This window comes from Hemitrygon akajei, chromosome 8 (genome assembly GCF_048418815.1).
Source record: "Hemitrygon akajei chromosome 8, sHemAka1.3, whole genome shotgun sequence".
Lineage (NCBI taxonomy): Eukaryota > Metazoa > Chordata > Chondrichthyes > Myliobatiformes > Dasyatidae > Hemitrygon > Hemitrygon akajei.
In genome coordinates this window covers 121,727,332-121,750,632 of record NC_133131.1, presented here as the reverse complement: position 1 = coordinate 121,750,632, position 23,301 = coordinate 121,727,332, and the positions used below count along the sequence as shown (strand labels likewise).

The 23,301-nt window shown below is 40.9% G+C and overlaps 1 protein-coding gene across 5 annotated transcripts in view; it reads left to right on the top strand.

Annotated features, from left to right (window-relative positions):
* The window catches only part of cdk14 (cyclin dependent kinase 14), a 590,315-nt gene that overhangs the window by 151,687 nt on the left and 415,327 nt on the right, over positions 1-23,301 (top strand). For all 5 annotated transcript variants that reach the window (XM_073054502.1, XM_073054501.1, XM_073054505.1 and 2 more), the window contains one exon: positions 22,981-23,075. In XM_073054502.1, coding sequence (XP_072910603.1) covers positions 22,981-23,075 — 95 coding nt within the window. The remainder of the gene's footprint in view (positions 1-22,980; positions 23,076-23,301) is intronic.

Here is a 23,301-nt window from a genome sequence, read left to right as displayed (position 1 = left end):
TGGATGGAGCGGAAGGGCTCGGTGAAGTGGTCTCCCAATTTTCGATGGGTCTCACAGATAAGGAGGTCCCATTGGGAGCATTGGGCACAATAGACAATCCCAGCAAATTTGTAGGTGAAGTGTTGCCTCACCTAGACAAGTATTTTCTAAGCCCCTTCTGTTATAAAACTATGACATTGAACATTTGGTAACACTTCCTACTCAAACAGGTAATTTGTTAAGTCCCAAGTTATACAACTACAACACTAACTATTCAACTAATAGGTACTTACCTAAATCAGTGGTCCCCAACCTCCGGGCCGTGAACCGATGCCAATTCGTGAAGCATGCAGGGGTGCAGCAGTAGCTGGAACACACCCAGCACATCGTTAAGAAAAAAGCCAAAATAAACAAGCTAATTAATTAGGTGCTGCCTGGCACGTAAATGTCGGCCCAGATCGGAGGCGATTGCCGATCAATGCCCCACAAGGCATGGAAAGGAACAACAATAAAGGAGGTATAAGGCACTCCTTCCATCCTTTAGCCTGTAGATCACCCTTAGGCAAGGTGTAGCATCTACTTAGCCCCCCCGTCCCCAATCAGGGTCACATGAAGCCATGGGAGCAGGTAGTGGATGGCCATACATAGTCCATTCACTGTGTAATTCACAGACATTTTTAGCAAAAATTCTAAGTGATTGCACAAAACATTAAATACTGTTATCACAGCAGTAAATAAAATCAAGTCCCATGCTCTCATTTCTTGACTATTTCCAGAGTGTTGTGTTGAGAGTGATGAACAGTTTCAACACTTGCTGTTGCACACAGAAGTCAGATGGCTCACTAAAGGAAACCGCCTGAGGTACTTTTAAAACTGTGAGATAAAATTCTTTGAAGACTTTGCTTCTTTGCTTCTTTCAGTAACCAGCTCAAGAATATTAGACATGACATTGCTTATTTGTCAGGATTATTTGCAAACTTTAGTGAAAACAATCTTCAATTACAAGGAAATGATATAAATCTTATCAAAGTCAAATTAGTCAAATCCAGTTTTCTGTACGAATTAATCCTATTTAAGTCCAATATTGCCGTCACAACCTTCTCTAATTTCCAAGCCTCTCTGAGTTGGAAGAGAAAGAAAGAATACCAAATGATGATCCTCAGGTATGTTATGCCTGCCTGAGTGAGCTGCATAAAGACATGTCAGAGAGATTTCAGGATCTTCAGGATTTCAGAACCGGATTTGACAAGGGAACTTGAGGTAAAGGAGCCAATAGGAGGTAGTGACCATAATATGATGTTTTAATCTACAGTTTGAGAGGGAGAAGGGAAAATCAGAAGTGTCAGTATTACGGTTGAACAAAGGGGATCATGGAGCCACGAGGGAGGAATGAGCTAAAGTTGACTGGAAGGATACCTTAGCAGGGATGACAGTGGAACAACAATGGCAGGTATTTCTGGGAATAATACAGAAGGTACAGGATCAGTTCATTCCAAAGAGGAAGAAAAATTCTAAGGGGAGTAGGGGGCGACCGTGGCTGACAAGGGAAGTCAAGGACAGTATAAAAATAAAACAGAAGTATAACATAGCAAAGATAAGCGGGAAGCCAGAGGATTGGGAAACTTTTAAAGAGCAACAGAAGATAACTAAAAAGGCAATACGGCAAGAAAAGATGAGGTATGAAGGTAAGCTAGCCGAGAGTATAAAGGAGGAAAGTAAAAGCTTCTTTAGGTATGTGAAGAGGAAAAAATTAGTTAAGACCAAAGTTGGGCCCTTGAAGACAGAAACAGGTGAATTTATTATGGGGAACAAGGAAATGGCAGATGAGTTGAACAGGTACTTTGGATCTGTCTTCACTAGGGAAGACACAGACAATCTCCCATATGTAATAGTGGCCAGAAGACCTAGGGTAATGGAGGAACTGAAGGAAATTCATATTAGGCAGAAAATGGCATTGGGTAGACTGATGGGACTGAAGGCCGATAAATCCCCAGGGCCTGATGGTCTGCATCCCAGGGTACTTAAGGAGGTCGTTCTAGAAATCGTGGATGCATTGGTAATGATTTTCCAATGTTCTATAGATTCAGGATCAGTTCCTGAGGATTGGAGGGTAGCAAATGTTATCCCACTTTTTAAGAAAAGAGGGAGAAAGAAAACAGGGAATTATAGACCAGTTAGCCTGACATCAGTGGTGGGGAAGATGCTGGAGTCAATTATAAAAGATGAAATAGCGGCACATTTGGATAGCAGTAACAGGATCGGTCCGAGTCAGCATGGATTTACGAAGGGGAAATCATGCTTGACTAATCTACTGGAATTTTTTGAGGATGTAACTATGAAAATGGACAAGGGAGAGCCAGTGGATGTAGTGTACCTGGACTTTCAGAAAGCCTTTGATAAGGTCCCACATAGGAGATTAGTGGGCAAAATTAGAGCACATGGTATTGGGGGTAGGGTACTGACATGGATAGAAAATTGGTTGGCAGACAGAAAACAAAGAGTAGGGATTAACGGGTCCTTTTCAGAATGGCAGGCAGTGACTAGTGGGCTACCGCAAGGCTTGGTGCTGGGACTGCAGTTATTTACAATATACATTAATGATTTAGATGAAGGGATTAAAAGTAACATTAACAAATTTGCAGATGACACAAAGCTGGGTGGCAGTGTGAAACATGAGGAGGATGTTAGGAGAATGCAGGGTGATTTGGACAGGTTGGATCAGTGGGCAGATGCATGACAGATGCAGTTTAATGTGGACAAATGTGAGGTTATCCACTTTGGTGGCAAGAACAGGAGGGCAGATTACTATCTGAATGGTGTCAAGTTAGGAAAAGGGGAAGTACAACAAAGGTGTCCTTGTTCATCAGTCACTGAAAGTAAGCGTGCAGGTACAGCAGGCAGTGAAGAAAGCTAATGGCATGTTGGCCTTCGTAACAAGGGCAGCTGAGTATAGGAGCAAAGAGGTCCTTCTGCAGTTGTACAGGGCCCTGATGAGACCACACCTGGAGTATCGTGTCCAGTTTTGGTCTCCAGATTTGAGGAAGGACATTCTTGCTATTGAGGGAGTGCAGCATAAGTTAACGAGGTTAATTCCCAGGATGGCGGGACTGTCATATGTTGAAAGATTGGAGCGACTGGGCTTGTGAATTTAGAAGGCTGAGAGGGGATCTGATTGAAACATATAAGATTATTAAGCAATTGGACAGGCTAGAGGCAGGAAACATGTTCCCAATGTTGGGGGAGTCCAGAACCAGAGGCCACAGTTTAAGGATAAGAGGTAGGCCATTTAGAACAGGGTTGAGGAAAAACTTTTTCACCCAGAGAGTTGTGGATCTATGGAACGCTTTGCCTCAGAAGGCAGGGGAGGCAAATTCTCTGGATGCCTTCAAGAAAGAGTTAGATAGAGCTCTTAAAGATAGCGGAGTCAAGGGATATGGGGAGAAGGCAGGAATGGGGTACTGATTGTGGATGATCAGCCATGATCACATTGAATGGCGGTGCTAGCTTGAAGGGCTGAATGGCCTACTCCTGCACCTACTGTCTATTGTCTATCTTCTCTCAATCCAAATTCCAAATTGGGTAATAAATCCATTCCTGAACACTTGTAATGAGGGAATAATAGGAAGAATGGAGGAGGAACTGATCTTGCTGTAAAATGTCTTTGAACTGAAGCCAAGGTTCAAAAATGTGTATCAAGACTTTTAGTTGCAGAAAGAAATCTCTGACCATTCTCCTGCACTGTAGAAAAAGGTCAAGGTGTTCTTTATTGCCTTTCCAACATGATATTTAGTGGAGCATGGTTTTAGTGCAGTCTCACAACTTCTTTCAAAGCAACGAAGCCTACTGTAAATTACTGAACGTGGGGATCTGAGATTCCTTCTGAGTTATGTTCAGCCTGATGTTGAGAAGCTGATGTCTCTGCACCAAGCTCACCCTCCTCACTGAAAGGTGAAAAAGCAATGAAGTTGTGAATTGTTGGACTTTGAAATTGTTGATGAAAATTGCTTTTACGGTAACTAAATAATTGTAACTTTCAATAGATTTGATGTTTGCAATTGTTTGTCACTGGTTCGAATTTGCATTTCCTATTTTCTTTCACTGTGTACCTTAAATCAGAATTATTTGTCATTTTTATGTAATGGTTGGAGAGGGAGAGGGAACTGCTGGGAGTGTGGTCTGGGAAGGAAGCAGTGCGATAACACAAAAAAGTTGGGAACAATTGCAATAAATTATAGATCCTAGCTGCCCTCTCCTCTGTTTCTGTCTCCATCTCTGGGACAAATTTGCAGTGGTTTTTATGCACTAAAATGCAGGATTCCTTGGTGTGTTAATGAGATGTTACTTGCTTCACCCAGTGAAATGTAGTAGGTGGCTTTTCAGTGTTATTAAGCCACATGGAACCAGAAGTCCATTATCAGTATGTGATGGTAATCCTTCTATGCTGAGCTGTGAGATTTTCCTCTGAGGCTACACTTAACAAGCTCAATATGTTACTGCTAGCTTTGCTGTGCTTTGATATTTCATTTGTCAAAGGATCATTAAATTTTATTTTTGATATTTTTTATTGTGCTTCCTGTACCTGGATTCAATCTCCAGAACTAGCAATTGCAAATTGGATTGGAACAAATTTGCAGCATCACTGATACTATTTCTGAAATTACCCTGACTTGGAATGCACAATGTTTAATGAGTTTATCTGAAAGTTGTCTATAATTTTAGGTTGGCAGAAGTGTTAACGTATTTGTTTTAAACAGTACATACTTCCATTAAAGCATATAACCATATAACAATTACAGCATGGAAACAGGCCATCTCGACCCTTTTAGTCCGTGCCAAATGTTTACTCTCACCTAGTCCCACCTACCTGCACTCAGCCCATAACCCTCCATTCCTTTCCTGTCCAATACCTATCCCTATACCAATACCTATCCAATTTTTAAAAAAATGAGAAAATCGAACCTGCCGCTGCCACTTATACTGGAAGCTCGTTCCACACAGCTACCACTCTCTGTGAGTAAAGAAGTTCCCCCTCATGTTACCGCTAAACTTTTGTCCCTTAACTCTCAACTCATGTCCTCTTGTTTGAATCTCCCCTACTCTCAGTGGAAAAAGCCAATCCACGTCAACTCTATCTATCCCCCTCATAATCTTAAATACCTCTATCAAGTCCCCCCTCAACCTTCTACACTCCAAAGAATAAAGACCTAACTTGTTCAACCTTTTAAACCCTAAATGTTTAACCCTAAAGCGGGGAGGTAAATTTGAGATAAATTCTAACTTCAAAGTCATTGTCTATTTGGTTTATGGTAAGCTTCTTGAGTGACTTCTTTGAATGATTTTCAGATTCCAGAGGGATGAGGTTCTCCTTTGTACACTGTTTCCAACAGCTGTATATGATTTATATAATACCAAAAGTGCAATGGGAAATTTTACCTTTACTTTTGAAAGGTACACTGTCCTTGTTCCGCTGATGAATTTTCACTAATGGTGAAAATTTTATGTTCTCTGAACAATATTAGTGAATAGCGGGCAAGATTTTGATAGTTTTTGAGCTATGGATGTTATGCCTATTTGAATGTGTAATTGAAACAATATAAAACCATTTTGTTTGGAATCTATAACAACTAGTAGAGAGATGATAATCTGTTCCTTTGATGCAGCTGAATAAAAATCCAGGTCCCAGCTGTGGCTTGTGCTTTGCTTCTAGTACCCAATTAAATCCTTTCACAGCTCATCAATGGATAAATAACAAGCTAATTATGGCACAGTATCAATAGCCAAATTGTTACACATTTTAAGCAGGTTCAGTAATGATAATCTCATCAAATAATTTAGTTTGATTTTTTTTTCCTTTTTGACTCGTATAATGTCAGCATTGCAGGAATGGAATAAACTGCCTTTGGAACTACTTTGGTCTAAATGATAAAAAGCACGTTTTTTTGGTGTGTGAATGGATGTGTTTTGGAACAGAATAATCGCTTTAAAATTTTGTTCAGTATCCTACAAACCCTGCCCATTTCCCCCCTCCCCAACCCTCATTCTCCTCTTACCTTTCCTTCCAAGGCATTTTGGGGTATTTTTTTTCCTTAACTCTGTTATCATATCCGGGAGATATTAATTTGTGTGTGACCAATACAAGGTTGCATTGTATTGGCTGCTGTGTAGTGGGGAAAAGAGGAATTGGATATTATTGTTGAGTCTGATTCTGTCCTTATCTGACTTTTGCATATGTAGTTTGGAGCAGTTGTTACTGGATTTTTAATTGGCAGCCGCAAACGTTCACTATCTCTTCTTATCCACCCCCACCTCCTTTTAACAGAGTGCAAAGACAGATGGTACATTTGTGAAATAAATTATTAGGCTTGAAGGCTATTATTAGAAGTGTAGGTATTGTATCTCGCCTACTTGAAATGATCAACATTTGCCAATTGTAGTATTGATAGATACAAAGGAATTTTAGTTATACTGTTTTAGTATTGAGTTACTTTGCATTAATATGGATACCATTGCTAGAGCTGTAGGAGTTCTGTACCCTAGGGTGAGTCAGGAAGTTCATCAGGGACTTCGCATGACACAGCAACCCATTTAGAAACAAAATTTCTAAAGCCAAGCTTTATTTGTAGTGGCCAGTTCCAGCAAACCAATTGCCACTGCTGGCAACCTAGCATGGGTTATTATCCTTGTATGGTACGCCCTCCAATCACTCCGGTAATGATGTTCCATAAAGTCAGAGAAATGTATTTGATCCTTTACTACCAACTGGCAAACCAAACAACTTTGAAACGATGCAATTAAGTGTATTTAAGCAGTCAATGGAAGACATGACGCCTGGCGGTTCCCAGAACAAACATTAATATGTTCACTTTTAGAACATCCCCACCCACACGAGTAACTACCACAATTAACATAACAAGCACGCAACACAGAATATAATGTAGATAGAAAACAGATGCAAAGCTCCTACACTATTGCATAGCTGCTACTTTCTTATGTGATTATTACAAGCAACTAAGGAGACATTTCTACACTAAAGCTGTCATTTGGAAATGTAAGATTCAGCTTTCCTAAATAAATTCAAAAATAACTGACAAGTTATAATTGACTTGATAGAAAAGAATATAAATCGTTTATTCCTTGCAAGGAAATGACTTTGTGATCATCTTCTATGTTTTTTTTCTGTGTTTAAAAATACCGTTAAACTTCGAGTTATGTCAGGTAAACTGTTTATCAATATCATGTGAGTAGGAATAAGTCTTAAGGAATGGTAATTCTCAAATATATGGTATAAAATTCTACATTTCACAACCACAGTCTTACCTTCACTTAGAATCATAATGTTCGATAGGTATTGCAAAAGTTTCAAAGTATTTAAATATTAAATCACCCTTCATCACTGACTAGGTTTCTATTTGAGCAAATCTTATTTGAAGTTTCATTTTTGCAGATGATCTGATGCATTTGTGATTTGATTTTACATTATAAAGTTTGCGATTTGTTTTATATCCTGACCGTTGAGGCAAGGTACTGTTCTCTGTGAAAATATCTAATAAAATGACAGTGGAAAACTGATTCATGCTGATGAAAAATTCATGAAAACCTGAACTATATAGCCCTCCAAGGAGCTACCAGGTCACTGCAAGTCGTAATTTTCCATTAGGATTCACTTTCGCTCAATCAAGCTGTGATTCATATGGATTGTAATGAAATGGATAGGTGTTATACTGTAGAAACTATTTTGTACCATGATTGCTATCAAAAGGATGACTATCTGTCAAAAATATCTACTCTTACAACAGCATGTTTCTTTGAAAATAAAGTATGTTGACATTCACTAGCTGCTGATACAATGAGCAAAAGTGAACCACAGAATCTTGACATTAGGATGTGCTGATGTATGCAGTATTTGGCGGATAGGGAACTTATTGACTCAGTATTTTCCAAATTCCATGTATGAGGTGAATAACTGATATATCTATAATAGGAGAGAGAGACACGCACGCACGCACGCACGCACGCACACACACACACACACACACACACACACACTGCTTTTAATATCTATATTTGTTAATGAGTTGGGCAGGAGTGTGCAGTTCAGATGTCCACATCTTCAAATGATGCAAAGCTCAGAAAATGTGTGAAACAGTGAAGAGGACAGTGCAGACTGCAAGAAGGCTTTAGCTAGTCAAAGGCAGAGACAAAGTTCCAATAAAATTGTGACAAATTAGGAAGGGTATACATGTGGATAAACCTTTGAAGGTAGAGGATATGTTGAGAGAGTGTTTTGCAGAGCAGGTGGACTCCTGGGATTCATAAATAAAGGCATTGAATCATTGTGTTCAAAGGCATCCCTCAGGGTTGAGGATATCGTGTTTCCAGTCTGGTTCTATGAGTTTTAGGGTGAATGATGAGGCTAATTTGCACCCTACAAACTCTGCCACAGGTGGAACAGATGGCTGGATATCAGGAAAGTGATTTTGAACCTCTACAAAACATTAACCAGGCCACACTACGGCCACCATTCTTTTTAAGAAGGATGGGAAGATCATAGACAAGAACAGAAGTCACTTCTCAGAATGGTACAAGGGGTGAGAGATTGCAGTTAGTAACATAATGGGAGAAGCGAAGATCACATTTTCAAATAATAAAGAAGATGAATGAGACATCAGACAGACACATATAAGACATGGAGATGCAAGAACCAGATGCTGGAATCTGGAGCAAAAAAACCAAATGCTGAAGCAACCCACAGAGAGTGGTGAGTCCGTGGAATGGGCTGCCGGCAACGGTGGTGGAGGCGGATATGATAGGGTCTTTTAAGAGACTTTTGGATAGATATATGGAGTTTAGAAAAATGGAGGTCTATGGGGAACCCTAGTAATTTCTAAGGCAGGGACATGTTTGGCACAACTCAGTGTGTCGAAGGGCTTGTATTGTGCTATAGGTTTTCTGTGTTTCTAAATCAGAACCTTAAAATGGGAATTGCATGGGTTTTAGTACTTAACAGGCTATGTCAATATGTCTTATATCTCTGCAAATTATCAAATGCAAACCTAGTTCTTATTTGAAGGCATTGATTGATGCTGTTTCCACCTCCTTACGGGCACCAAAATCAGATCCTACTGACAGTTAAAATGTTATGGGAGTGCACTCCTAGGAGTCGTCATTGTCTCAGTGAGCTGAATGCTTTCTTTCTGAACCATATTAAATCTATGTTGTGTTCCAAAACATAATGTTTATCATTCATTGCTCAAAGTTTCAGAGAAATTTTAGGGGACCATAGTCTTTGTCACCTTTGCAAATTCCATATCACTTTAAAACATCAATTAAACTTTTTAATACATTTCCCTGCTCCAGTGAAAATTGTCCCAGAATCTTTCTCCCCATATCTATAATTTCTTATCTGCCATCATGGTTTTATTAAAACAGCTATAGATGAGTGTGTCCCCATAAAATCATTCAGGGTTTACCCCAGTCATAAGCCCTAGATGAACAATGAAATCCGGAACTTGCTGAGAGCCAGATCAGATACACTCAAGTCTGGAGATCAAGAATGCTACAAGAGGTACAGCTTTGATCTCCAGAAAACCATCTCTCAGTCGAAGTGGAATTTCCGGACTTAACTGGAATCAATCAGGGATGCTTGACAGCTGTGTCAGGGTTTGAATGTCATAGCCACTGACAAAGCTAAATCGTGTGACATAGGGATCAGCAGAGCTTTGCTTTCAGATGAGCTCAATGCTCACTTTGACCTCCAGAACAAGGAGGAGCCATCGCACACCCCCATGGCTCCTGATGATCCTTTTCTCAGTATCTTGAAGATGACGTGGGCTGACTTCAAGAGAGTGAGTCCAAGGAAATTATCCAGTCTGGATGAAGTACCTGGCCGAGTACTGAAGACCTGTACCAATCAACTGGCTGGTGTATTTATGGGTATCTTCAACCTCTCACTGTGGCAGTGTGTGGTACCCACCAGCTTCAATTGTACTGGTGCCCAAGAAGAGCGTGGTAAACCTGTCTGTATGACTATCGCCCAGTGCACTTACATCCATAGTGATGAAGTGTTTTGAGAGGTTGGTGTTGAAGCATATCAGCTCTGGTCTGAATGGTGAACCAAAGCAACAGGTCTACAGCAGATGCTCTTCACACATCTGGACAGCAAAGATGCAGACATCAGGCTCTTTATCGATTACAGCGTTGCATTTAACACCATCAGCCCCTCAAAAACTAATCAGTAAACTCCAGTGACTGTGTGGCTAAGCAGAGCTTCAACACCAGAAACAAGTTTGCTGACGACACCATTGCTGTGGGCCGTATCAAGGGTGGCGATGAATCAGCATACAGAAGAGAGATTGAAAATTTGGCAAAGTGGTGTAATAACAACAACCTCTCACTCAATGTCAATAAGACTAAGGAACTGATTGTAGACTTCAGGAGAGGGAAACCAGAGGTCCATGAGCCAGTAATCGTAAGAGGTGCAGAGGGTCAGTCACTTAACATTCCTGGGTGTCACTATCTCAGCGGACCTGTCCTGGACCCAAACATATAAATATTATTGCAAAGAAAGCCCAACAACACCTCTACTTCCTCAGGAGTCTGGGGGGGTTCAGCATGTCATCGAAAACCTTGGCAAGCTTCTATAGATGTGGAAAGCATGCCAACTGGCTGCATTTCAGCCTGGTATGGGAACACCAGTGCCTTTGAGTAGAAAATCCTACAAAAGATAGTGGCTTTGACCCAGTACATCACCCTGGTAGAACCCTTCCAATCATTGAACACATCTACATGAAACATTGCTGTAGAAGAACAGCATCAACCATTGAAGATCCTCACCAGCCAGGCCATACTGTTTACAGGTTGAAGGTACAGGTGCCTCAGGACTCGCACCACCAGGTTCAAGAATACTTACTACCCCACTACCATCAAGCTCTTGAACAAAAGGGGATAACTACACTCATTCAAGGACTCTGTTATATTGTTATTTCATACTCCTTATTTATTGCTGTTTATTTATATCTGAATTTGCACAATTTGTTCACAGTTAACAGTTCCTGATGTTTACAGCTTACAGCTACTGTTCTATAGATTCACTAAGCATGAGAAAGAATCTTAGGGTTGTATGTAGTGACATGTATGTACTCTGATAATAAAATTTACTTTGAACTTTGAATCATGTTAGTAAACTGTATACTGTGAATCTAGCATTTGTATGCAAAAGATGCTCAAAACTATTTAACTACTGTATACATTCTAAAATTCTGCAGATGCTGGAATGCACAAAATGCTGAAGGAACTCAGCAAGTTAAGTAGTATTTATCGAGGAAAATAAACAGTTGATGTTTTGGACTGAGACCCTTCATCAGGACATAACACAGTAGACAGTTTGTGCTAAGACCTTTCATTAGTCCTGAATGGTCTAGGCCTGAAATGTCAACTGTGTTTATTCCCCTCCTCTGATGCTGCCTGAATTGCTGAGTTCGTACAATACTTTAACCGCGTTTTACACACTGTAGCTTTTCTCTCTTCATGAGCACAGCCAACCCTGAATTTCACAACTTTTTACTCCACTTTCTTTCCTCTCATTAACTTCCCCACTAACTGCTCAACTGGAGGACCTCTGCAGTTTATCTCCATGGCAACCTTGTCCTTGTCTCTTTCACAAGTATTCCCTTTCTCTTGTGCATCTTTTCCCACCTTCTCTGCAGTTTAAAATGACCAAGTTTTCTCTCTCTTCTACTACTGATGGAGTAAACAAACATTAATCCTTTATTTCTTTCCACAGTTGCTGCCTCGCCTGCTGAGTGTATCTAACATTTCTTGATTTTATTTCAGAACCTGAATCAGATTTATTATCACTGACTTATGACATGTTTCACAGCAGCAGTATAATGCTAAAACTTTTAAGTATTACAATAAATTGCAAAAATATATAGTGCAATAAAAGGAATACTGAAGTAGAGATTGGAAGATTTTATGAATAAAACACGTGAGAGTCATTTTTTGTGCTTAGAAATGCCATGCACTTTACTTCCATTATGGACAAGCCAAAAACACTGACACTGAAGTCATTTCATCTGACACTGTCTCTTAAAGTGAACGCAACAACTCAGTGATGCTGTTTGTGAATTATATAGAACAGTTTTTATTATAAACAATATGTGTCAACTGTCACCCATTGCATTACCCAACTCTTGTCCCCCCAGAATTAATCAAAACCGGCATTGTGAGTCTGTCTGAAGCTCGTATGAGCCATTCGTCTCAGGCCCTATGTGCCTTGGTTGGAGTAACAGCAGGTGCCATTGGCTCATCCAGGGGTGTACTGACACATCCATGGTAATGTCATAAAGCAGAGGGTATGGTACTGGAAGCATCCACTGGTGGGCTGGTTTAAGGTAATCTATAGAAGTAAATTCAGGATTACCTTTCCTATGTACAATAAAAGTCTTTTCAGTCAGTTCCAAAATGCAGAATGGGCCATCATAAGGGGGCGTTGATGTGAATCATGGCAGACAAAAATCATCGAGGTAGAACGTAGGTCAAATGGAACCCATGAGTGCTGTATATTATTATGGGAGGTAGGCATTGGTGTAAGAGAGCTACATTTACTGACCAACCAGGTGGTCGTGCCATTGGGAGTAAAATCACCTGTAGCGGCTGCCTGGACACCAACTCAGCTGCAGAGGACTGCAGGTCTTCTTTTGGAGCCATTCTGAGCCCCAGCAAGACCCACAAGAAACAATCATGTCAGCACTTGTCCGAAAAGGAGACCCTCGGAGCAGCCTTTAAGGAACAGTGAAGCTGCTCATGCAGGCTATTGGACTGTGGGTGATACGTCGTGGTGTGATGCAATTTAACACCAAGGTTCTGGGCCATCGCAGCTTAGAGGTCTGAGTGAATTGGGGGCCGCTGTCGGAAGAAATATCAGATGGGGTCTTAACTGAGCGACCCAGGTGCTGATTAACGCCCAAGTCATGTCCACAGATGTTGTTGACGCTAGAGGGGCAACCTCTGGCCACCTGGTGGTACAGTCCATCATGGTAAGGAGATCATGAAACCACAGAGCAGGGAACAAACAAGGTCCACTCCACATTGACATGGTCAAACCTTTGCTTTGGGATTTTGAAATGTGCCGATGGTGCCTAAACATGACGGTTAATTTTCACTCACTGACACGTAACACAGGCTGCACTCCAGTCTTACACATCCTTCCTAAGGCCGTGCCCACAAACTTCAAAGCAACCAGATTCTGTGAGGCCTCCCCACCTGAATCTGAGAGGCCATATTTGTGCCTCCAGTTTGCAGACATCGGTTGAGACCTTCCAGTAACTGAAAATGATACGGCCAGATAGAGAATGAGAAGCTGGTGATGAAATGTACAGTACTTCCTCTCCAGGGTGGAGTTGCCAGCTGAAGAAGGCCAGTGCCTGCCACAGGCTTCTAACCAACTATTCACCCACAGCATAGTCCAAGGTGTCAGTAGAAAAATGGCTGTAAGTTCATTGGAGAGTGGGTGCAGCAATAGGGTTGCATTCAAAAGGGCTTGTTTGATGTTGTCAAATGCTCTGGTCATGTCCACTGACCACTCAAGCATGCGATTAGAGGCTCTGCCTTTAAGGGGAGCATAAGTTCAGCTGCTTATGGAATGAAACGGTGGTAGAAATTCTGCATACCTAAAAACTCTTGCAGTGCTTTGGTAGTGTGGGGCAGTGGAAAGTCTGTAATAGTGGCGACTTTTGATGGGCAGGGGTGTCGCACCTTCAGCAGAGATGCAGTGGCCAAGAAAATCAGTAGTAGAGAACCCGAACTACCATTTAGCAGAGTTGATAATTAATTAGCCCATGTTGGCTCAAGTGCAGAGATGTGTTAAGTGTTAGGTTTTGATGCGCTGGTGACTATTATGTTGCCCAGAGAAACAAAAGAAAATCTATAAGTCTTTTAACACAAGTCCATTAGTTGCTGGATATCTGTGCTACATTTTCAGCCCAGACAACATGCACAGAAACTCAGATAGGTTTGTGAATGTCCTTGGTACGCGTAAGCACCTGATGGTAGCTCCTGGCTAAATGTACTGAAAAGTCTTAAATACATGGGACTGGGTAATGATTGGGAGCGGAGGCTTCGTTGTGTGGACAGTAACCCCACCATTGGACTTGGGGACCATGTGCAGGGGTGAAGCCCATGGCTAATTGACCTGCATACAATGCCAAGCATTCCACGTTGGCAAACTCAACCTTCACGCTGGCCAGCTTTACCGAGTCTAGTCTACGTGCACAGGCACAGACTGGCGAGCCAGTTATGGAAATGTGCTGCTTGACCCCATGCTTTGTGACTATAGTGAGCTTGGTGAGGTTTGGGAATTCACCCAGCAAGTGAATGAATTCACATGTGCTGATGCATCTGTAGACAGTCATTATGGGATACTTAAGGCTGATTTATACTTATGCTAGTTGGTGGTGGGGTTTCTATGCCACTGTGTTGAGTTTCTTCGTGAGAGACATAGACGAGGAAATGCATTTCAAACATTTTTGCATGTCAGCAGGTAGATTTGACGATTTGGTTCATCTATTTTGCATCGGTGTACAGACATGGCAAAGAAGCAACCAGAAATGTTTAGGAGGAAATGCGATGCTACCAAGCAGACCAATCACAGTTGTTGTGGTCTGCGTCGCCGTGACGCGTGAGTTACTTTTTTGGGGAGGTGCATGTCACCCTACGTCGTAGCTATGGTGTAGGGCATGCGGTACCTATGGGATAGATGCGACACAGAAGTATAAATCAGGCTTTACTGGTGGTACAGGGTAATGACAACAATCCTTGGTGTCTACAAACTGGCAGTTCTTAAGATCTATTAAACAGTCCTTTGGTGTAAAGAAATCTGCTTCGAGCAGAGGTCTAGCAACCTTAGTAAGTCAAAGTCCTATGTGTAGCATTGTCCACTGAAGCAGAGCGTCATGCGTTGCATCATGTAAGTCTGGATCCTACCACCATTGGCAGCCTCCAGTGAGAGCCCATTGCTCCCTGCCGTATAATCAATGGGCAGTACACTCATTTGAGCGTCTTTGTCGCACAGGAAGTATCGCCCTTAAAAGGTATCGGTAATGAACAATAGATAACACTGACAGCTGGAACTCATTGTGTTTACAGACCTCTGATGTCCCGATTTGCTGGCACTGTCGAAGTTGCATGGCAGTTGGCACTTGGTGTTTGTGCTGAAGCATGCGTGGTAGAAACAGACCTAGTGTTGTTCAGACGCGCAGGCATGAGCCTGCTGGGGGCGCTGCTTGCTGACAGATCTTACTGAGACAGGGAAAGGAGGAGGAACGATGCACCTCTGCCTGGCTGAGTGTAGACTATTGGCCATTTTAGCAAGCTCCCTATAGTCCTTCACGGGTGTATTAGTGAGGGCTGTGCAAACTTGATCAGTCATTTGTTACGTAAAGAGTTCTTTAAAAAGACAGCGAGAATGGTGATTGCCCAGGACAGATAGCATGTAGTTAATTTGTTCTGATGACCTAGCGTCACCTAGGCAAGGAAAGCAACTGTTAGGTGTGCTCCGATTCAGATGGTCTAAAAGTCTGTAGTGGGTGAGTTTTCAAAGTGACATATTAATCATGTGCAGGCAGGTCTTCTAGTAGACTCACCACTCTGGCTGCAGTGGAATTACTTAGCAGTGCTGCGACATAGTACAATTTGGTATTGTCCGTGGTGATTTCTCCCAGCACGAACTGGTGCCTGTGCAAACCACACAGTAGCATGCTGCTCCAAAACCTCCGATACCTTCACAGCGACTGCGTTGGTTGACGTGTTGTTGAATAACTCTGGAGTCGTCCAAAAGTATTGTAGTCACCAATGTAGGATTTTGTGAATACAAAATGCGAGAGTTGTTTTATGTGGTTAATAAAAGCCGCAGCCCTTTACTTTCATTATGAACAACCCAAACGCAGTCGCCTTACACTGACATCATTATGTCAGACACCGTCTCTCAAAGTAAACACAATAACTCAATGACGGTGGTTGTGATTTATGTTATAAGGTTTCTGTTCGAACAATATGCACCATTCAGAAATCTGATGCAGGGACCAAAGCTATTACTGAGTGGCTGAGTGTGGGTCTTCAGGCATGAGTGTGGAAAAGGGCATGTCCGAGGTGGTGAGAGCCTTCAGAGATTGATGCCACCTTCTTGAGGTACTGCCTCTTGAAGAAGTCCTCAGTAATAGGGCGAGTTGTGCCCATGATGGAGCTGGCTGAGTCTTCTGATCCTATTCATTGGATGCAATGAGTCAGAATGCTGTGCATCGTACACATTTAGAAATTTGTAAAAGCCCTTGGTGACAAAGTGAATCTTCTAACACTCTTAACCAAGTAGAGCCACTGGCATGCCTCCTTCATGATTGCATCAATGTGTTGTGCCCAGTATAGACCCTCCAAAATGTTGATGCCCAGGAACTTGAAGCTTCTCACTCTTTCCACCCTGACCCCTCAGTGCAGACTGCTGTGTGTTCTCCTAACTTTCCCATCCTGATGTCCACAGTCAGTTTCTTGGTCCTGCTGATGTTGAGTGTGAGGTTGTTGTTGTGATACCACTCAACCAGACAATCCATATCACTCCGGTAAGCCTCTTTATCGCCATCTGAGGTTCTCCCAATAACAGTGGTTGGTTCAGATTTCCAGTATCTGCTACATTTTTGATTTTTGTTGTTATTATTCTCCTAGGCTGTTTTTATTTGTACTTTGATGTGCCTTTAGTCAAGTGATTACTAAGTTATATATCTGAAATACTGAGATTGGGACTTAAGCAAAAGAAAGCACACTTTTTTTGAGCCAGCTGCATCTCTCCAAGCTGTTGCAGAAGAATGTCAGAAGTAGCATCTCTGCGAATAAACTTGGAAACTATTTGGGTGAATCCTGTTAACATAAAAGAAGATTGCTGCCATTTCGCCGATTTCAGCCAGTTTACTGTCAGTCATCAGTAAAGTGTTGAATATGTTGATTGACAATGGATCTAAGTAGCATTTACATCCTCACCATTGCCCAAAATTTTATGCATTGATGGGTTAATTGTGGGGCTGCTGTTATCCCTGGCTTGGTTGTCCAGATCCAGGGCTCACAGACTCAGAGGAAGGGAATTGATATTCAGGACTGACTTGAGAAGATATTTCTTCACCAAAGAATGATGAATCTTTGAAATTTTCTGCCTAAGTGTACCATGTAACTCAAGTCACTGTGTGTGTTTAGGACTGAACTTGACAGTGCTTTAGTTATTGGGGGATTTGACGGTTTGTGCAGGGAAGTGGCACAGAGATTACAAGTAAATTGGCCATGATTTTATGGTGTATGTATTGAGGCAAGGATGGTGGTATAGTGAATGAGCTGCAGCTGCTTCAGTTTCTTATCTTCTTAATACTGTACTCCGGAATCCTCAACTCCAGCACTCAACGCAACCTTGGACTGAAGTTCACCAGGAAATTAATCAAGAGGTGAGGTGTATCTCAGGGCAGTTTTTTGAGGGTGGCATCAGGGATCCCTTATAATACTAACAACTGAATTTCCCCCTTCATGTTTCACACAATCCTAACTTGATGTTGAATATATTGAATAAGATGTGCATAAATACCAACATTTTTACAATGGTTGAAAGTGATTTAATGTATGTGCAGACTAAAGTAATAGATGTAGAGGGTGGGAGGGGGTCTAACTAGAATGGTTGATCAGATTAGCTGCCTGGGGGAAGAAATTTTTAAGATGGCGTGGAGTTTTGTTTTAATAGCTCTATAGCGCTTTCCAGAAGGAAGCTATTAGAAAAGGCACTCTGCTGGGTGGCTAATGTTCGCAATGATTTCCTGGCCTGTGTCTCTGTCTTGAATGCATACAAGTTCTGCAGTGATGGTAGACTGCAGCAATAATGTTTACTGTTGTCCTAACAGTTTGCTGTAGTATTGTATATGGTGAGAAGATGCTGCACCAAACCAGACAGTAATGGCTGATGTGAGGACGCTCTCGGTGACGGCAGTGTAGAATTCTACCAGTATGTTCTGGAGAAGATGCAGTAAGAAGTACATTCTTTGCCAAGCCTTTTTGTTAATGGAGGAGATATAATTCTTCCACATGAGTTTCTCTGAAATAATGATAGCCAGGAACTTGAATGTTGAAGTGGTGCTAACTATAGAGTTGTTGATGGTGAGTGGGTGGAAAAGAGACACATTCCTCCTGAAGCTGATAAACATCTTCACAGTTTTGAGGGCATTCAGCTCCAAGTAATTGTGATTGCACCAGAACACCAACTTACTTTTTGGTGGTATTTGGATTTGCTACCTCTGGTAATTAGTCAGCGACAGTGGTGTCATCCTCAAACTTTATTAGTTTAACTGATAAATCACTGGAAATACTCTATGGAAAAAAAAATAGGAAAGGGGAGAGAGCACCAGGGCTGACTGCATAATCTCTCATACTGTCTCCTGTTAGAGAAAGAGTTTGTCATCGACTTACAGATGGAATTTGTTGATTTTCCAAAGTTTTTCCATGAAGTTTGAAGCTCAAAGATGATGAGATTGAAGGATGAACTGAGATGAACAAAGAGAAGCCTCACCTATGAATCCTGACATAATAAAATGAAGACGTATGCTCAGTGACTACTTTATCAGGACAAGGAGGTACCTGATAAAGTGGCATCTGAGTATATGTTTATGGTCTTCTGATGCTGTAGTCTATCTACTTCAAGATCTGATGTGTTGTGCATTCAGAAATGCTCTTCTGCACACCACTGTTGTAACATGTGGTATTTGAGTTACTGTCACCTTCCAGTCAGCTTGAACCAGTCTGGCCATTTCTCTTTCATTAACAAGGCATTTTTGTCCACAGAACTGTTGATAACTGGATTTTTTTTTCTTTTGTTTATCACACCATTCTCTGTAAACTCTAGAGACTGTTGTGTGTGAAAATCCCAGTAAATCAGCAGTTTCCGAAATACTCAAACCACCCCATCTGACACCAACAATCATTTCATGATCAAAGTCACTTTTCTTCCCTTTCTCATGTTTGGTCTGAACAACAGCTGAACCTCTTAACCATATCTGTATACTTTTATGCCACATGATTGATAGACATTTGCATTGGTGTAAAGCTGTACCTAATAAAGTGGCCATGGAGTGTACATTTAGTGTGAATAAAAGTGGTCCTGGTGCAGATTGGTGTTTCTGATCATTTTTCCACTTTAAGCAGTGTTTATTTACTCTGGTTCTTTGCGTCGCTCTTCGTCAACTTTTTGTTCATGCCATTGGATTTCTTTATTGCCTTTCAAAAAATTTCTAATTGCCTCTGTACACTTTAAAAAAAGATTGGAGGGCAATACATGCTATATGGAGTCTACTAAATTGCAAAGTTGTTTTTGCTGTTTCAGCTTAATCACGGCTTTGTTGATCATCACTGTGTAGCTTTTCATCTGTTGAACAAACATGTTATGAGTTTATTACCTTGTTTGACTTTCAGATAAATTAATTTTGCTCTGTCTCTGACTGTCATTGCTTGCCATGCCCTGTAAAGACTGTTTCTCTAAAGTCAGCTTCAGGAACTCCAGCTTTGCATATTTAAACTTGGCAGTGATTAATAATTTAATTTTACTATGAAAGTTCCCTGTGGAAGATCTTTGTTTCTGACAGGGAGCATTGGTATTGCAGCATTATTGCACTGTAGAACTGGAATGACAAATATAGAGAGCCACGGTTTCATTTATGCTGATAAGTAATATCAACTTCTAATAAATCCAAGTGTTGTGAGTGGATGGTGAATATTGGACAGGAGCTCCTCAGATATTTATAATGACCAAATTGCGTCTCAAGTTAATTTATCCGCCTTCTTTCCAATATCTTTGCTGCTTAATTGAATAATTTGTTGTTCTAAGGCTTTCTATTTTCAGTGGACTAGGTGTCCATGGCCGTATGTGAACAGGAGTTATCGTTTTTCTAATGGTTGGTGGTAGGATATGGAATGGGAAGTGTTCCAAAATTTGCCTAGTTGTATTGCTTAAAGATTACCTTCATTTGTCACATTTGTCACATCGAAACATATGAAATATATTGTTTTCTGTCAACACCCAGCAGAGTCCGGGGATTGTGCAGGGGGCAGCCCACAAGTGTCGCCACGCTTCTGGCCTCAACGTAGTCTGCCCACATCTTACAAGCCCTAACTACCTTTGGAGTGCAGGAGAAAACCCACATTGTGATGGGGAGAATGGATAAACTTACAGATGGCAGTGGGAATCAAACCCCAAATGGTGATCATAGATGCTGTAATGCTGTTGTGCTAACTGCATTTTTATGCTTGATTTTCTCCCCACGTCCTGTCAATCAAATGATTTTACTTGGGCAGGACCATTATTTGGAATTCAGCTTTGTAAAATATTTTCACAGTATTCTTGTAAGAGGTATAGCTTTGCATTACTTCTGTGGATTTGTACCGTAGTTAATTGTTCTAGCCATGTATTTCTGGAACTGATTTGCTTTGTATTTTAAATTTTCTCTGCAATCCATCAATTGGTGAAAGCTTATTTTAAGCTTTTTTAGACTCATTTGTTGAGTACTCTAATGATAGACACTTAAGTGACTGATATCCATTTTATCAACTTATATAAATTTAAATTGTCATTTGTCCCCCACATTCTACAACTGATTTGTGTCCTTCAGTAAATTGTTAGCTAGATTACCTACTTGTACTCCTAATGCTATTATTAATGTCATCAAATTTTCCACTTCTGCATTGATTTTCCATAGTTTGGTCAGTAGATGGTTTGTGCCCATCCAGACTACATTGCTTAATTTACAGAGCAACTAACTACTGCCAGGAGTAACTACTTTGCATAATCTAATTTACTAACTATTATAATCCTCAGACCACCCTATTTCAATATCTGTGATAATATCCTTTTGTATTATGTTTAAGTTTTGCAGGTAATATAATTATGCTTGTGTGGAAAAGAGCTGATAATGTGAGGAGTATTGCTGCATGTTGAATGGGACTTTTCACATTCAAATGCTAACAGAAATGTAGGATATTGCTAGTAGATTTTTATTATACTGTTCTGGAATTTATCATTCACCTTGTATCATTCAATATTATCATCCCTTTAAACCTATCAAATAAACTTCAAGACCTTGGCTTTAATACCTCCTTGTGCAATTGGATCTTCGATTTCCTCACTTGTAGACCCTAGTCAGTTCAGATTGGTGATAATATTTCCGGCACGATTTCCATTATCGTAGGTTCACTGCAAGACTGTGTGCTTAGCCCCTGTTCTACATGTTTTATACTTGTGATTGCGTGGCTAAGCACAGCACCGATGCCATATTCAAGTTTGCTGATGGCAACACTGAATTAGAACGAATCAAAGGTGGAGATGAATCAGCATATAGAAGGGAGATTGAAAATCTGGCTGTGTAGTGCTACACCAACCCCTTACTCAGTGTCAGCGAGACTAAGGAGCTGAATATTGACCAGGTGGATCTATGAGATCTATGAGCCAGTCCTCATTGGAAGATCAGAGGTGGAGAGGGTCAGCGACTATAAATTCCTCAGTGTTATCAATTCAGAGTAGCTGTACTGGGCCCTGCACTTAAGTGCCATTATGAAGAAGCACAACAGTGCGTCTACTTCCTTCGGAGTTTGTGAAGATTTGGCATTTAAAACTTTAACAAACTTTTATAGATTTGTGACAGAGAATATATTGACTGGCTGTATCACTGCGTGGTATGGAAACACCAAAGCCCTTGACCGGGAAATACTACAAAAAGTAGTGGATATGGCCAAGTCCATCATGGGAACATCCCTCCCCACCTCATGGAGCATTGTCGCAGGAAAACAGCATCTATTATCAGGCACCCCCCCATTACCCACACTATTGAGGGAGTGCAGCGTAGGTTCACAAGGTTAATTCCCGGGATGGTGGGACTGTCATATGTTGAAAGATTGGAGTGACTGGGCTTGTATACACTGGAATTTAGAAGGATGAGAGGGGATCTGATTGAAACATATAAGATTATTAAGGGATTGGACATGCTAGAGGCAGGAAACATGTTCCCGATGTTGGGGGAGTCCAGAACCAGAGGCCACAGTTTAAGAATAAGGGGTAGGCCATTTCGAACAAAGTTCAGGAAAACCTTTTCACTCAGAGAGTTGTGGATTGTGGAATGCTCTGCCTCAGAAGACAGTGGAGGCCAATTCTCTGGATGCTTTCAAGAAAGAGTTAGATAGAGTTCTTAAAGATAGCGGAGTCAAGGGATATGGGGAGAAGGCAGGAACGGGGTACTGATTGTGGATGATCAGCCATGATCAAATTGAATGGCGGTGCTGGCTCGAAGGGCAGAATGGCCTACTCCTGCACCTGTTGTCTATTGTTATGTGCTCTTCTCGCTGCTGCCATCAGGAAGAAGGTACAGGAGCTTCAGGATCCACATCACCAGGTTCAAGAACAGTTATTACCCCTCAGCCATCAGGCTCTTGAAACAGAGGGGATAACTTCACTCACCTTCACGAAATGTTCCTTCAACCTTTAGATTCACTTTCAATGAGTCCTCATTTCATGTTCTCATATTTATTGCTTATTCATTAATTATTATTATTTCTTTTTGTACTTGCACAGTTTGTTGTCGTTTGTACACTGGTTGAATACCCAATTGGTGTGCTTTTTCATTGATTCTATTATGGTTTTTGAATTTATTCAGTATGCCCACAAGAAAATAAATCTCATGGCTGTATATGGTGACATAGATGTACTTCGATAATAAATGTACTTTGAACTTTGAATCATTCTGTAGTAATAGAAAATATTTTCAATACATGTTTTAATGTTTCCATATGATGGAGATATTAACAGCAGTATATGAAGGTTAACAACAGCAGAAAGTTACACTTTCCTGATAGTTCAGAAAATAATTTGTCTGGTTAAGAAAAACATTAATTTCTGAAACTTTAAGATATCAATCAATTGTGTTGTTCTGTTTTTCTCTTTAGCCAACAAGCCCCAAATTTGGAAAAGCTGACTCCTATGAAAAATTGGAAAAACTTGGTGAAGGGTCCTATGCAACAGTATATAAAGGAAAAAGCAAGTAAGTGTTCTGGCATAATTTCATTGTTAGCATTTGTTTGCTTAGATACCCTTCCTTTTAAAATTTTATTTGTCTTCATAATTTTAATCCATTAAGACAACCAGCAAATAGTGGGTGAAGACTATTAAGAAGAAACTTTTTGTTGAGGACCACGAGAAAATCTGCAGATGCTGGAAATTCAAACAACAACACACACAAAATGCTGGTGGAACACAGCAGACCAGGC